General features: G+C 41.6%; 1 protein-coding gene across 1 annotated transcript in view; it reads right to left on the bottom strand.

Moving 5' to 3' along the window:
• Positions 1-17957, bottom strand: part of LOC114241919 (uncharacterized) — a 39381-nt gene that overhangs the window by 14489 nt on the left and 6935 nt on the right. The window contains exon 4 of the mRNA XM_089735249.1: positions 4015-4153. Within this exon, the coding sequence (XP_089591375.1) occupies positions 4015-4153 (139 nt within the window). The remainder of the gene's footprint in view (positions 1-4014; positions 4154-17957) is intronic.

Raw genomic sequence — 17957 nt, 5'->3', positions numbered from 1 at the left:
AGGTTAACACGGTGAAGGAATAACATGTGTAATAAAAATCAAACCCGAAAATTTTAGTTTGCGTAATTACTGGTGGTAGGACCTCTTGTGAGTCCGCGCGGGTAGGTACCACCACCCTGCCTATTTCTGCCGTGAAGCAGTAATGCGTTTCGGTTTGAAGGGTGGGGCAGCCGTTGTAACTATACTTGAGATCTAAGAACTTATATCTCAATGCGGTTGTCGCATTTACGTCGCAGATGTCTATGAGCTCCAGTAACCGCTTAACACCAGGTGGGCTATGAGCTCGTCTGTTTTTCATAGCTTTTGAATTGATCTTTTTATTTCGATTCCGTACCTCCCACGGGCTGGTCCTAACGTCGCGCTTCCTAGTGCGGCCCTGTGTCAGTGAGCGCAAGGTGAGGCGGACAATGCTGATCGCGTACCGAGATAATGCTCTCAAGGTTTTAAGTTTTACCGAATTTTTTACATACAGATATTCATTAATTTTTTTTCTCTGTTATATAGCTTCTGTGCGTAATACGTTTAATAATGAAAATGTTTTTATTGCACTAGATGAGTGGCCTAGGTTAGGTCCAACTGGTTTTTTTTATTTTTTTATTGCTAGTTGGGTGGACGAGCTCACAGCCCACCTGGTGTTAAGTGGTTACTGGAGCCCATAAACATCCACAGCGTAAATGCGCCACCCACCTTGAGATATAAGTTCTAAGGTCTCCGTATAGTTACAACGGCTGCCCCACCCTTCAAACCGAAACGCATTACTGCTTCACGGCACAAATAAGCAGGGCGGTGGTACCCACCCGCGCGGACTCACAAGAGGTCCTACCACCAGATCTCAACTTGGATCAATACTTAACACTACCACGAAACTGAGACAGTTATTTCATACCTAATATCAAACAGGAGCAAAAGTAAAATAATATGTGTTTTAATTCTGTAATAGAGAAAGATAGAGAGGGAGAGAGAGACAGATATAGAGATAGCGATAACGAGAGGGGGGGGGAGAGAGAGAGAGAGAGAGCACCTATACTTTGTAGCACATCAAAACAAAGCAACTAGGAAAATCAGTGAATAGGCATTTATAATTTATACAATAGCTGGTCTTATCGTTAAAAACTTTCTTATCGATTCTGGTCTCTTCCAGACAACCGTTTTCACATATCTAAGGAAGTTCTTTTAGAAGTCGTCGTGGCCTAGCGGATAAGACGTCCGGTGCATTCGTGTTGAAGCGATGCACCGGTGTTCGAATCCCGCAGGCGGGTACCAATTTTTCTAATGAAATACGTACTCAACAAATGTTCACGATTGATTTCCACGGTGAAGGAATAACATCGTGTAATAAAAATGAAACCCGCAAAATTTTAATTTGCGTAATTACTGGTGGTAGGACCTCTTGTGAGTCCGCACGGGTAGGTACCACCACCCTGCCTATTGCTGCCGTGAAGCAGTAATGCGTTTCGGTTTGAAGGGTGGGGCAGCCGTTGTAACTATAATTGAGACCTTAGAACTTATATCTCAAGGTGGGTGGCGCATTTACGTTGTAGATGTCTATGGGCTTCAGTAACCACTTAACACCAGGTGGGCTGTGAGCTCGTCCACTCATCTAAGCAATAAAAAATAAAAAGTTCTGAAAATTATGCAGCAAGTATTGTCCTACTATTAACAATTCAGAGAGATACCAAACTTTTAAAAGCACGCAAACACGAAATGAGAATTATTTTTCAAAATTTTACAAGATACAGCGTATCTATGACGTCATTTGGGGCCAAAGAACTGCCGAGCTAGCCTGACATACAATGCTACACTGATATACTGTGCTAGCCACATGTGACATTATACTCTATACTTAGTGTGGAAAATATTAGACCCCATTTCCTACTGTAACTTTTGGTGATTTAAAATTATTATATCTGAATGCTATCTAGCAGTGGGTTCTCATAATACACACTCCAATGTTATGGTGCTTTGTTTTACGACGGAAGGATTGCTTCTGACCAGTGTGCTTAGTGCGAGATTTTTAACTTTCTCGATAGCGTAAAAGTTAACTCAAACTAGTATGCAGTTAGAACAACGTCCCTAATGGCAAACGTATGCAAACGTTCAAAGTCCATACAAATTTGAGTTAACTTTTACGCTATCGGCCTAACAGCACGAATGTATGTATCACGAGAATCACGATCTATCCAAAGGAACGCGTGAAATACTCAGCAGGGTGATACTGCGGGCTTAAGTCCAAGTTGAGCGCGAAGAAGACGTTCAGTGGTGGTGCCGTGAAGCAGTAATGCGTTTCGGTTTGAAGGGTGGGGCAGCCGTTGCGACTATACTGAGACCTTACAACTTATATCTCAACGTGGATGGCGCATTTACCTTGTAGATATCTATGGGCTCCAGTAACCACTTAACACCAGGTGGGCTGTGAGCTCGTCCACCGATTTAAACAATAAAAAAATAAAAAAAACCTGTACGTCGACTTCTCCTTTGATTATGGCCACCGGTAGCTTCGTAACCAGCTTCGTAAACAGAGTTGTTGTGCTTGGGTACTTTATACCCGCTTCCGCACAATGATCACGCCCTAATGTGACCAAATTCATACAACGAACCACACGAATTCAGCGTTTTGTAACATTTATCAGCTAAAGGCTATCAAATATATCCTCCAAAATCAGGAAACCGTCTGACAATCGTGTGAAATACCGTGCGAATTATTACAACACCGTGCATTGTGCTCTACGCACTCATGTTTACACCGTAGGATATATATTTTTTTATTATTATCTTATACCTTTAAACGAGCAATTCTTGTATATATATATTATCTGAATCTCGGAAACGGCTCCAACGATTTTCATAAAATTTAGTATACAGGGGATTTCGGGGACGATAAATCGATCTAGCTACGATTTATTTTCAGAAAATTTTGTTTTATTCGTGTTTTCAATAATCAACTCTTCCCGACATCTATTGGCGAATAATAATACTATTTTTCTTCATCTAGATCATCATCTAGTTTTATTTATCACACAAGACCAATGAAGTAATCTCGGAAAGCTTGCAGGTAATTAGCGTCTGGAGACGAATAAGCATGCTATAAAGCAGTTATAAAGGGAATTAATTAAATTTTTTTAATTTTTTTATTGCTTTCAATGGGTTAAATGGTTAACGGAGTCCATAGACATCTATAACGTAAATGTCGCCACTCATCTTGAGACATGAGTACTAAAGTATCCGTTTTTTACAGAACAACCGGCGCGCTGTCAAACCGAAAATCATTACATTGATATTTCAGGAAAGTTTATTGTCATTGTACCACATAGGCACGTTAGGTAGCGTACTGTTATATCCGGGTTTCAGTACCGTAAGTATGCAGACCCTACCGTATTCCTGCTGCATCAGCTCTCCCGTAACCTTATCCATACCATACCTCATTACTATTCCCACTCACTCAATCAGTTCGTCTCCATCCTACGCCGCGGTCTCGCCTATCACTTTTTCAATGAAATCCAGGGCGGATTATAATTTATTTATTTTTAAAAAGAAGTTCATAGAATCCCGTATAACAGTACGAAAGTTTTCAACCAACGTTTTTCTTACGTTTAGCGGGTAGTCACAACGGAACGGGTGATAAGAAAGAGACAGTGGCAACCCTACAAAAACTAAAAAAAAACCACACAAGAACTGCTGTAGCTCATTTTATTTAACACGAGACGACCGTATCGTAAATCGAATATAGAATAGAAGAAGGACCCAAAACACTTCCGTAGCCCATACCATTTTAACAACGTATTTCTCGATATTTAAGAAACAAAGTTGGACATCCACTTCATCAACAATTCAAATTGATAATGTCAAACGATAATTGGTACTGATATCAAAAAAATGCGTACTTTTTAACAACACGTTTAATATCGTTTTTTTTTGCAAGCGGTACGTACATATGATCTTGAAGCTTGGACCTAATACCAAAGTAATCTAATACAAAAAAAAATTATAATAGTGTCATAGATGAATAGTGCGTACCTGTAATTAAAACTCTCGCACGGGAACCTGTGTTCTACAGCGCACTCCGTTTTGCAATCCTCCAGCGACTGTCCAGACACGACCCTCCTGACGTGACTCCGAAGCGCCCTCCTTCCAACCAATACACGACGGAAACATGCTATAGAAAACAAACAATAATTCATTCTGTATCAATGTGTTAAGGGCGAGTTTTTTAACGTTCTCGAGAGCGTAAAAGTTACCTCATATTTGTATGGAATGGGATCGTTTGCGTGCGTTTGCCGCTAGGGGCGCTGTTCCAACTCCATACAAAATTGCATTAACTTTTACGCTATCGAGGACGTTAAGAAACTCACACTAAGCACACTGGACTTGAGTCCAGTGAGTTTCTCGTCGGATCTTCTCAGTGGGTTGCGATTCCGATGGTAGACTCTGCGAAGCACTACTTTTGCTAGGGCTAGTGTTAGCAAATTCTCCCAGATTGAGCCCGTGAGCTCACCTACCCGTCCGGGCCTAGCTGGAATAGCCTCTTAGGCTATCACCGATTAGGTAGGGGAAGGACTGGACCTGCTGGTTGGTCCAGTCTATTTCTGTCGCTAAACCAACACTCGTCCCAATTCGAACAGCGGGAGAATCATTTTCTCATATAGACACTTCAACCTCGTGGGTAATCACGTAACCTAGTAGTTATTGTCAATGATAATAACGAATTTTCGGCCTTTAAGACGAGAACGTATCTACCTCACGGCGTTTGTAGGCTTGGCGGTAGAACCGTGCGTACCTAGATCGAGTTCATTGATGACTTCCACAACAAAAGTAGAATGTCGTCACCTTCAGCTCTCGTCAAACAATCATTTTTTCGGGTTAAAAGGCGAGAGAGTAATTATACATAAATTGAAACTTAGAGTCCACGTCGCTAGAGGCGTGCTCACTTTGTGATGCTTATGGGCTTATTAGGCCCATGTGCTGATCCGATCAAATTAAGACATTAGACTCCAGCATCAATGTCGCTATCCATTGAAGCAGAGGAAAGGAAAAAATGGAGGAACATAGACCAAACAAAAGTGCTCCGTAAAGGTCACTACTCTCAGCACTGAGGAACTTGACCCAAGGAGGAGGACGAGAATGGGCTCATCCAGTTCACACCAGATGAATTCAAAGAAATTTAGATCAATTAATTATCATTGATAACTACACATCGATAAACGAAAAAAAAAACATTTTTAATTCCATCTCCAGTCAGCAAAGCACCGTCATACAAAAAGCCAAGAGATTATAAACCTTTTGCAACAAAAATATTGGCTCGTTAATCGATTTGTATACTCCAGGCAATGTCTGTTCTTCATTATTGGCCTTGTAAGCCCGGCTGCGTATAACCCATCTAATGGTGAGCGGTTACCATCGCTCATAGATGCCAGCAATACCAGGGACAAAGCCTAATCGCCGCTTTTTAGCCCTACCTATACGCTAGTAGCCTAAGGGGCTAATCCAACTACGTCCGGACGGGTAGGTGAGCTCACAGGCTCGACCTGAGAGAGTTTGCTAACACTAGCCCTAGCAAAAGCAGTGCTTCGCAGAATCTACCACCGGATTGTAATCGCGACCCACTGAGAAGATCCGGCAAGAAACTCAGTGGGCTGTGTCTGTGAGTTAGGCCGCTGCCTGCTTTTCCCTGTGAAGTTACGTACTCGGTGCGTTTTCCACGAGGATAACCCGGGTCCCGAAAGTGTTGTGAACAAACAGACACGCAAGCAACGTCACATAAACACGCATTTTCACTGTTCACCATTAACATTATTCACTGGTCTATTTTTTTATAACTTGAACATAAACACTGATCTCTTCAATTAAATACCAATTACAAACGAACGTATTTTATTTATTTTGAGAGATTTTTAAAGAGATATTTTTTCAACTGAATTAATTTCGTATGTGTGTCAATGGGGTCACGTCGCGTGTCATGGCACGACTGAACAGAGTTCGTATCAGTCGTAAGCTTATATGAGAACAGAGCAACGAAGAGACAATAATGTGGATAGGATTTAATAAATAAATAAAAAACACTTCAAATTTAGCGTCAAAACATAGATTATACGTATGCTAATATTGTGATTGCAAGTTTGGATGTTTGCTACGCGAAAATGACTGATCGGTTAAAATTTCGCACAAGTTCAACACGGACTTACATAATATATTGTAATAATGACATGAGGGAATATCGGGTATGTTTGCTGTGAAAATTTATACTCTTCGCGGATTCGTGATGATATAATACGGAGTAATGGATTTAACAGTCTACTGGTGACGCAAGCAAGTGACTTTGTCCTGCGAAAACGTAATGTTTAATTCTTTCCGAATTTCATAAGTAACACCGTTGATACCACAGGATGCGTCGATGTCAGGGCTTTCTGGAGGCCCAATAGGCAACACCATCCTACCTATTCCTGCCGTGAAGCAGTAACGCGTGGCATGTCACAACCATTATACTATTCAATTGAGACATAAGACTGATAGCTCAAGATGGGCGGCAGCATTCAAATCGTGATTTCTCTTGGCGCCGGTAGCCACTTAAGATCAGATGGAGCGTAAATTCGTTCACCCGCCCAAACATTAAAACTAATAAAAAAGTATAACACAGTCAAAATCAAAGTCGGATTGGACAGTTCAAAATAAATTTTAAGAAGCGACATATCCACACTATTCTTACGTTCAATTGATCTAAGCTGATAAACAAGCCGTCCTATTGTTGAACTTAAATGTATTTTTCGCTGTTAATACCCAATGCATCCTACTACTGTGAACTATGCTCAAGTACTATGCAAATGTATCTTAACGCTGACGTTGTTTTAGGGTAGATGGGAACACGACCTACAAGCGGTTTAAGCGACATTTCGCTTAATACGCGACAATTATCTTTGTAATTAAAGGCCCATTTATTTGGTACTAGCGACCCGCCCACGCTTCGCTTCGGAAACATTAAAACACACATGAAACCAAAAAATAAATTAAAAAAAAATTAAAAAAAGTAGCCTATGTTCATCAGGGACAATGTCGGCTTCTAATGGAAAAAGAATTTTTCAAATCGGTCCAGTAGTTTCGGAGCCTATTCGAAACAAACAAACAAACAAATCTTTCCTCTTTATAATATTAGTATAGATATAGATTAATATCAACAGTTCGATGTTTTTAATTGAACTTCAATTAAGTTTACCCCGTTCAAATCTTTGAAGAAGTTTTTTTATATAATATGATATATATTCCAAAAAGCTTTAAATGGGTCCCCAGTAAAGTTGTAAAAATATTGCATGAACCTAATAGCCTTTTACCCCTCAATATTAAGACAGTCTATTTAGTACAACAGGGGGTTGTCGGTATTGTCATGATATCAACGGGTCCCGACCGCTACCAAGTGTGCTTAGTGCGAGTTTTTTAACGTTCTCGATAGCGTAAAAGTTAACTCAAACTAGTATGCAGTTAGAACAACGTCCCTAATGGCAAACGTATGCAAACGTTCAAAGTCCATACAAATTTGAGTTAACTTTTACGCTATCGGCCTAACAGCACGAATGTATGTATCACGAGAATCACGATCTATCCAAAGGAACGCGTGAAATACTCAGCAGGCTGATACTGCGGACTTAAGTCCACGTTGAGCGCGAAGATGAAGTTCACTGGTGGTGCCGTGAGGCAGTAATGCGTTTCGGTTTGAAGGGTGGGGCAGCCGTAAATCAAAATTGTATGGAGTTGGAATAGCTTCCCTTCGTTTGCCGCTAGGGGCGCTGTTCTCACTCCATACAAATTTGAGTTAACTTTTACGCTATCGAGAACTTTAAAAAACTCGCACTAAGCACACTTTTCGGTCGTGTCCTCGCCTGACACACATTCGCAGATAAACTTAATGGGGCCAAAAATAAACGCGTCTCTTCCGTGTAATTCACAAAATCAGCATTTTCCGCTACACGTAATAAAACAAAGACTGTGATTTAAAGTGAACTGATCGGAGTTCCACATTCGTTACAATGAATCCAAATAGTATAGTATGTATATATCTATATATATATATATATATATATATATATATATATATATATATATATATATATATATATATATATATATATATATATATATATATATATATATAAATGAATTGCTGTTCGTTAGTCTCGATAAAACTCGAGAACGGCTACACCGATTTGGCTAATTTTGGTCTTGAACTATTTGTGGAAGTCCAGAGAAGGTTTAAAAGGTAGATAAATATCAAAATTCCTTTCGTTTGTTTTAATTTTGTTTTATACAAAAGTTTAGGTATTTTATTTATCGATTGAGGCACTACGAAGTCCGCCGGGTCAGCTAGTGTATAATATTATTTATAATTTGATAATGAGTACCTAGTTTTACGATTTAATCTTGCGTTTTTATTGAGAACTAGCTGACCCGGCAAACTTCGCAGTGCCTCAATCGAGAAATAAAAGACCTAAACTTTTGTATAAAATAAACTTAAAACAAACAAAAGGAATCTGTCCGACGGAGGACACATCAAAGGAAAAACAAAATTGTTTATTTTTGTCTAATTCCGAGCATTTTCATATTTATCTACCTTTTAAACCTTCTCTGGACTTCCACAAATAGTTCAAGACGAAAATTAGCCAAATCGGTCCAGCCGTTCTCGAGCTTTAGCGAGACTAACGAACAGCAATTCATTTTTTAAGTAATTATCGTCACATTTCTAGCAATTTAAGCACTTCATTTTTATCGATCGAGTTATTTTGTAATAAATTGTCAGTTAGCCGCCGACCCTCGCTAAAGTGTGAAGGGGGACGTCGATTACAAGGAAGAGTTCGACGAGCAACTAACCTATCAACACAGCCTACGGAGTTTCTCGGAGTCAACCGACTTTAGAACCATCTTTTTTTTTTTTTTTATTGCTTTCGATAGCAGACGAGCTTACGGCTCATCTGATGGGAAATGATAACCGTCGCCCATAGACATCCAAACTACATCAGTGACTCATATGCGCTGCCTATCCTGGCCTGGATGGGCAGCCTTATGTATGCTACACCGGCTATCCTGTCCTTCAGACCGGAACACAGTATTACTGTTTTGCGGCAGAAATAGACAGGACGGTGGTACCAACCCGGGCGGGCTTCTACACAGAACCCTACCACCAGTCAAAACCCTACCACCAGTCATCTTAACAACAACAAGCCCGTGCGTTCGACGACTATTGAAAATGACCAGTGAATATAAGAGGCAATTTTTTCAAGCTACTATTAAAATAAATAATAGTTTAAAGAAACTTAAAAAAATACGCTTTTATAGAAAATCCAACTAAAAAACGGGAAAATAAATTTTAATAAATTTGAATTAAAAATTGTGTAAGAAAAAATGATTTTATTGTAACTATTATTTATTTTTCATTTTTTAGTTGAATTTAAATTTTTTCAATTTTTTTTAATATATTGAATTGTAAATAAGTATGCTAAATTTCGAGTTAATCCGACGTTTTGAAGGGGGTCAAAATCATGTTCAAAGATTCTGTCTGTCTGAATCTAAAGTCTGAATCTAATAAAAGCGTATTAAAAATGGACAGAACCCACTTTTGGATTAATTCAGTACTCAGTCGAGCACAAAAAACGACAGTGGTTTTCTGTCTTAACGATTTCGACCTTGGGTCATCCGCTGTTATGGTAATAACTGGCTTCCAGCGGTGGTGGTGATGGCGACGAACCAGGCTACGTTGCCAAGGTAACCAAATTGGGGAGACGGATTAACAAGCTCACGGCCCTCCTGTTCTAAAGTCGAGACTGAGTTAAGATGTGAGATCGATTTTTTTTTCTTATATGTGTGAATGAGCTCACGGCGCACCTGGTGTTAAGTGGTTACCGGAAACCATAGACATCTACAACGTAAACGCGCCACCCACCTTGAGATACGAGTTCTAAGGTCTCAGTATAGTTACAACGGCTGCCCCGCCCTTCAAACCGAAACGCATTACTGCTTCATGGCAGAAATAGGCAGGGTGGTAGTACCTACCCGAGCGGACTCACAAGAGGTCCTACCACCAGTAAAAAACATTAAAAACGTAACATAACAATATAAAATTGTAACCATTTATGTACTTATATACACTAAATTTACCGGTCCTTTTCCAAATGTAATGACATCTAGAATGTAAATACCGCCACCCTCCTTGAGACATGAGTTCTAAAGTCTCAGTTTTACAGTACAACGGCTGCCCCGCCCTTCAAACCGAAACGCATTACTGCTTCACGGCAGAAATAGGCGGGGCGGTGGTACCTACCCGTGCGGACTCACAAGACGTTCTACCACCAGGAAACACAATTACATCGTATATCCGCTGTCTCAAACTTCAAACCGAACTTCGAAACTATGCTGGGCCAGTACGTGCGGACTTACAGAATACTTCACCAGTAGTCATTCTGGCGTAGTGCTTGATAAACGTCTACTAAGGCCATGCCAGGGTTTTTAAGGTAATTCCGTGGTCAGCAGTCACGCCAATTTGAATTTTCTTTGAAGATATAGCTTACTAGTCAAACAGGCCGAGTTGCTGTCCGATCTTTAATCTGACCTTGCCTCCAATTGTTACCGGAATCAAATACTAATTTAAATATCTCCGGAAATTTTCATCGACATTGGTAAATCTGTATCGGAGTCTACAGGGAACATATACGCATCGACATATATTTATTTTATATTGCCTTTGTATGTAGAAGAGCATACGGCCACCTGATAGTGAGTGGTTACCGTCGCTCATGGACGTCAGCAATGCCAGGGACAGGAGCCACGCCGCTGCCTACCGTTTAATATTCTCCACAAGCCTCGTTTGAAGAAGGACATGTCATGGCGCTCGGGATTTTGCGAATCACTGTCCTTGCTAGAGCTAGTGTTATCAACGTCCTTAAGCTAGAGCCCTGGGAGCTCACTTACTCACTCGGTAAAGCTGGCATAGCCTCTAAGGCTATCCAGCTTAGGTAAGATAAAAAAAATATTGAAAATGACGTTGAAAAATTCCGTTACAAACATATCGTTTTCTATAAGGTCGCCCATGGACGTTAGCAATGCCAGGGGCAGAGCCAAGCCGCTGCCTACATTTTTTTATTTTTTTCCCTACCTATGCCTTGAGCCTTGAGAGGCTATTTTAGCATCGCCCTAACATGTAGGTGAGCTCACGGGGCTCAAGCCTGATGACGTTGCTAACACGAACCCTAGCAAGAGCCGTGCTTCGCAGAATCTACCACCGGATCGGAACCGCGACCCACTGAGAAGAACCGACGAGAAACTCAGTGGGCTGTGTCTGAGGGTTAATTTACTCGTCGAGCCCTTCGTCGCAAGCGACGGGTTCGACGAGAACGATGACCGGTTTATACCGTGCCGTTTGACTTAACAAAAACATAGTAAACAAAATCCATTAAGAAAATTACTAATCCAAACATAAATCTTCATGTTTTACAATAGCGAAGGTCAAAACATATTATATAACTTCAACAATAAGTTTCGTGAAAGATCTGTCCGATAACAGATATCTATCTATTGGGTCTAAGCTATGAACGGGAAGCGTTTTCTGATTCGATTAGTGCAGCCTTTCCCGAAGTCGGCGATAACGCCCTCTTGTGGGGGCTGTAGGCCTAATGGGGGGCGGTAAGAGACCCAAAAGAAAATGGCGGCGTTGTGTAGAGGCTTGAGAGGCGATTTTTAATTTCATCTAGGAGAACTCTTAGACACCGGCTTTGCTCTCGCTATAGTGGTTTTTAAGTAGGTGAAAAAATAGGGACGCTAAAAAATAATTTATTCTCAAAGTGAGCAGCAGAAAAAATAAGTTTGGGAACCACTGGATTAGTGGGACAGGGCGAGCTTAGTTGATATTCCGTTATTGGTGGGACCACTCAATACGGGTAGGTACCACTCCCCTGCCTGCTTCGACCATGGCGCAGTAAAGCGTTTCAGTTTGAAGGGCGGGGCAGCTGTTGTACTGTTAAGAGTGAGACCTTAGAACTCATGTGTCAAGGTGAGCGACTGCATTCACGTTATTACTGCTTCGCGAAATATGCAGGGTGGTGGTAGCTACCAAAATCCTTATCAAATTCGATCTAGCCTGGACATCAAGTTCCACAATGCCTTCCACAAAATCAAGAATTGGAACAGATGGAGGATAATTGTACATGAGAGGATGATGCAGCGGGAGTGTCTGGACCCTCAGAAATGAGGAGAGCGACGCCAGGAGGAAGAGGAGGTGGGACCTACCCATGCGGACTCGTAAGTCGCCCTACCACTGGTAATTACGTAAATTATAATTTCTGCGTGTTCGATTTTTAATACACAATGTTTAATTCCTTCATCATGGAAGTCATTTGTGAATGTGTATGAAGTAATGAAGTACGCACGTTTTTTTTTTATTGCCTATATGTGTGGACGAGCTCACAGTGGTTACTGAAGCCCATAGACATCTACCACGTAAATGTGACACACACCTTGAGGTATAAATTCTAAGGTCTCAGTATAGTTACAACGGCTGCCCCACCCTTCAAACCGAAACGCATTACTGCTTCACGGCAGAAATAGGCGGGGCGGTGGTACCTACCCGTGCGGACTCACAAGAGGTCCTACCACCAGTAAAAAAACGTCATTAGAAATGCTACTTTGTAAGCTGTGCTATGTAAAATCGACCTGACCAATATAAGTGATAAAAACCTCGCCATTGTCAATCTACCGTACACTGCTTCACGTCTGATCTGTTTTGAATATTCTTTATCACCCGGTAAACTGCAAGTTGCTGAAGGCCAACCAACCACTTCAAACCCAATCACGATGTTTGACCAGCCCATATCGTGGGCCCCGAAGGTCAAATATTTAGGCGTCACCCTTGACAGTAGGATGACATTCCGCCCTCGCATCAAGACGGTACGCGACCGTGCCGCCTTCATTCTAGGACGTCTCTACCCGATGATATGCAGGCGAAGTAAAATGTCCCTTAGAAATAAGGTGACACTCTACAAAACTTGCATACGCCCCGTCATGACATATGCAAGTGTAGTGTTCGCTCACGCGGCCCGCACTCACCTAAAATCATTTCAAATTATCCAATCCCGTTTTTGCAGGATAGCCGTCGGAGCCCCGTGGTTCGTCAGGAACGTCGACCTCCATGACGACCTGGACTTAGAGTCCATCAGTAAGTATAAAACCACTTCAAAACGCCAATAAAAATCACATCTTACAACAGAGTATGAATCTAATCAATTGGACCACAATAGGCTTAGTACGCAAATCGTGGCAGGGACATGGTTCTCTAAAGCTTGGCCTTCCATTATACGCTCAGTTTTAAAAACCCATACATACAATTTAAAGATACACACACTCTTTAGTGAACGAAACTCTGAATTATCGTCCTTACGGATCCATCAGATCCAATAACCTTTGCATTAGACACCTTCAGCTCTAACACTAGGAGCAGGCTTAGGGAACCCAGTAACCGTACTCGTCGAACTCGACAAAGAGTTCGACATGCAACCTAACCCATAAATTAGCTCGCTGAGTTTCTCGCCGGATCTTCGCGTCGCGTTTCCGATCCGGTGGTAGATTCTGCGAAGCGCTGCTCTTGCTAGAGTTCGTGTTAGCAACGGTGTCGGGTTTAAGCTCCGTGAATTCACCTACTAGTTAAGGTTACGCTGGAATAGCCTCTCAAAGCTACCAGCATAGGTAGGAAAAAAAAATGCGTTTGCCGCTAGGGGCGCTGTTCCAACTGCATACAAAGCTGGGTTAACTTTTACGCTATCGAGAACGTGAAAAAACTCGCACTAAGCACATCGTTACGTACTAATGTTTCGATTGTGCTTTGAGGCGTGATGGCCACTCCGAAGGCTGCCCACGAATTATGTCATCAAAGCATATAGAATTGTTTCGTATTAAAACGTAGACAAATTAATTCTCGAGTCGCAATTTGTCTTACTAGCTCCTAAGTTAAGTAGTAGGGATATTCTGTAATAAGATACAACTACACTACCTAGTTAAAAAAATTAATATTTTTAACGCGCTTTCATTGGCTAGGCTTTCATCGGTAGGCAGCGGCTTGGCTCTGCCCCTGGCATTGCTGAAGTCCATGGGCGACGGTAGCCACTCACCATCAGGTGGGCCGTATGCTCGTCTGCCTACAAGGGCAATAAAAAAAAGGTACATATCGTCTTTTCGCATTAAAAATGTACAATTTACAAAATATCACCCGCTCGGTGGAAGATCTTCCCTCCGTCGTTAAGCCCCAAAATTGAAATGGCAGTGGGCAGGTCACGTATTGGGATACACAGACACCGGGTGCACAGTCAACACTACAATCTGGAAAGGGCCAATTGGCAAAAGAAGGGTAGGTATACCGAAAAAGACGATGGGATGACGACATAACCGAAATAATAGGAAAGGACTGGCAAACTATCGGCAAGGACAGAGATCAGTGGAAAGGACTGGAGGAGGCCTTCACCCGAGGAGTCTATATCCAATAACAAAAACTAAACATTAACAAATAAATGCCACATTGAAAATGAAAGTTAAGGATAAGGAAATACAGGCTTTTTTATATTATTTTATTTATTTATCTTACTTTAAAAGACAGATAATGTATCTGGTAAAAAATAAAGAATAAATGTTGCAAAGATGATTAATATTAAAAATATCAAAGGTTAAACCTTTAAAACACTCTCCTGTAAAATTAGTAAGTTTTGAGATAATACAGTTGCAATGCGAGAAAACGATATGTATGTAACGGAATTTTTGAATGTCATTTTCATATTTTTTTATCTTACCTAAGCTGGTAGCCTTAGAGGCTATGTCAGCGTCAACGAGTGAGTAAGTGGGCTCTCGGGGCTCTAGCTTAAGGACGTGATAACATTAGCCCTAGCAAGGACAATAATTCGCAAAATCTACCACCGGATCAGAAACGCGACCCACTAAGAAGATCCGGCGAGAAGCTCTTTGGAGATTACTCTCTTTAAAAAGCACGTCATTTCGGATCCTCCCGATCCACTAACGGTGCTTTTAGGCACTTCAAGCACCGGTCATCGTTCTCGTCGAACCCGTCACTTGCGACGAAGGGCTCGACTAGTAAATTAACCCTCAGACACAGCCCACTGAGTTTCTCGCCGCATCTTCTCAGTGGATCGCGTTTCCGATCCGATGGTAGATTCTGCGAAGCACGGCTCTTGCTAGGGTTCGTGTTAGCAACGTCGTCAGGTTTGAGCCCCGTGAGCCCACCTACTAGTTAAGGTTCCGCTGATATAGCCTCTCAAGGCTGTCAGCTATTTAGGAAAAAAATAAATTGAATTTAGATAATAAGTATCATGATTACGGATGGTTTGTATCGCCCATATTGGCTCACAGCAATCCTGTATGATCCTCTACCAATAGCAAAGCTTTTCTATCTCTGATCGCATTAAAGTTTGACCGAACAAAACCGAATTAAAACACGTAACCAAAGCGAGTGGCCATCAGACGTACCAATGTGAATGTCGAATACCAAACAAATCAGTACAATGATTTAAAACAATAGACCGAGTCCGGTTCAGCTGCTCTGTGTCCGGTTATTAAAGGTCATGTTGATTTCACGGGAAAATGTTCGGCAGTTTTCCGACAGCGTATCCGCAGACAGAGACATACCATCGGGCTTCCTGTACGTGTGCATTTCGTTATTCACAATAATTAAAAACACATTTTTTTTATTGCCCTTGTAGGCAGACGAGCATACGGCCCACCTGATGGTGAGTGGTTACCGTCGCCCATGGACTTGCAATGCCAGGGGCAGAGCCAAGCCGCTGCCTACCGCTTAATACTCTCCACAAGCCTCGTTTAAAGAAGGACATGTCATAGCGTTAGGGAAACACCGTGGAGGGGAGCACATTCCAAAGCCGGATGGTACGTGGCAAAAAATACCTCTGGAAACGCATTGTCGATGAACGCAGCGGTTCCAGATAATATGGATGAACTCTGCTCCGATGGCGAGAGGTGCTATGATAAAAAGGAAATGAGGCGATCATCTCAAACAATTCCTCAGAGCACTTTCGAAGCTTAATATAGCGTTTTATTTTTCTCGACTTAACGAATACTTTAAAGTTTACGTTACTACAGGCAATATGCAGAGCAAATTTCAGAGGACGCAGTCCCAAGAAACGGTCGGATCAAATTCGATTTTTACCCCGCACGGGTTCTGATCTCAGAGGGGATCGGACGCTTGGGCGAGACTCCAGGGGAGTCACTTAGTGGGTAGAGCCTCTTAGCATTACGTAAACGCAAGACCAAGCCGTGAACGTAAAGCTTTAAATATATTTGCGGCCCGCGAAAACCGAAGGAAGTACTATCATTCATAATAACAACAGTATCTATCACAAAATAGTAAGGTATGTGACCGAATCCTGAATCGCAAAGGATAAGACGTCCGGTGTGACCCATCTAATGAAATAAGTACTTTACATATGACTGACTGACCACGAATGACTTGCTAAATGAATTTCAATTTAATTTGCGTAATTACTATACGATTGAGACATACATCAAGTCTCAGTTGGGCGGCGACTTTCACGTGGTAAAGATATCTATGTGTAGGGGTTACAAATGTCCCCATAGCAACTATTAATATGTATGTGTGAGCCATAATTATATTGCAGTGATGCTACGTTAGTCTCGGGGTTGTCGGGCTGTCGATAGCACGTTAAGTTGTAATTCCAATATACGTTAGTCACTTAACTGAACCCGTGTCTTATTAATCCTTGCCCGATATAGAGACTCAACATATGTATTTCGGTAACCATTAAACACCCAGTGGTCCGTGAGCTCATTCACGCATCTCTACCTTTCTTGTTCGCTTCGGTTTCCTCAATGCTGAGGGCCGCAACAAGAGTATGTTGTGGATCACTCGACGCCATTTGCTCCTATCTGCTGTCGAGTGTGGAGCATCGCGGACTAGTACGGATCCGATGAGTCCAACCTGTCAGATTTCTACCTCAAGCTCTTTTTCCATTATTTTTATCAGTGGCCATTAACTTTTCCAAATTGAAGTAAAAATCAAACGCATCTATGCAATAGACACAAAATAACGCTAACGACATTTTCAAGATAAATAATTAATTTGCGTAGACAAGTTCCAAGAACAAAAACGTCCTTCGGCCTACTAAGCAATGAAACCCATTCCATGGAGGATCTAATCTTTGTTCTTCATGTGATCGGACCGGATACTAAAAACGCGTCGTCCAATAATCAGAGTTTCCTGACACCCCTTTTGCACACACCCTGTATAAACATTGCCGATTTTGAAATAGGAATACGGAAAACTGTATTCATATGCTACTGCTGATCCAAGTTTATTCTGAGGAAAATAGGCTTTCATCTCATCTCACTCGCTCCATCCTATATACATAACGCTCAAAATAAAAAGGGCCCGTACAGTACCTGGCAATAAATATGACATATCGACCTTTGGTATGAGAGAATCGGCTAACTTTTTTTTTTTTTTTTTTTTTTTTTATTGCCCTTGTAGGCAGACGAGCATACGGCCCACCTGATGGTGAGTGGTTACCGTCGCCCATGGACTTCAGCAATGCCAGGGGCAGAGCCAAGCCGCTGCCTACCGTAAAACTTCGGCTTCGCAGACATTGTTCAAGAGCGGTGGATGCGGTTTTAATAGATACATGCGTGCGACTCATATAACCAGTACGACTGTACTCTCTCTCCCTCAAAAACTCGAAAAGTCTCTTCTTCCAAAAGCTGATGTGCAATATTTATCGCCGAGTGTTATTTTTATTATTTATTATTCATGTTCTTTTTATTTTTTAATATATTTTACAATGATGTGTATTGGTCGGTCTGATGCTGGTGTGCGCGTCACTCCGCAGGTTCCGGCGGAAGATCAGCGCCGCAGTACCGATTGTCTCGATACTGTTAGGCATTGCTGAGCCGGTAACCGTTTC

This window comes from Bombyx mandarina, chromosome 02 (assembly GCF_030267445.1).
Source record: "Bombyx mandarina strain Sakado chromosome 02, ASM3026744v2".
In the NCBI taxonomy this organism is placed as follows: Eukaryota; Metazoa; Arthropoda; class Insecta; order Lepidoptera; family Bombycidae; genus Bombyx; species Bombyx mandarina.
The sequence above is the reverse complement of the archived record's forward strand: the minus strand, read 5'-3'. Positions and strand labels throughout refer to the sequence as shown.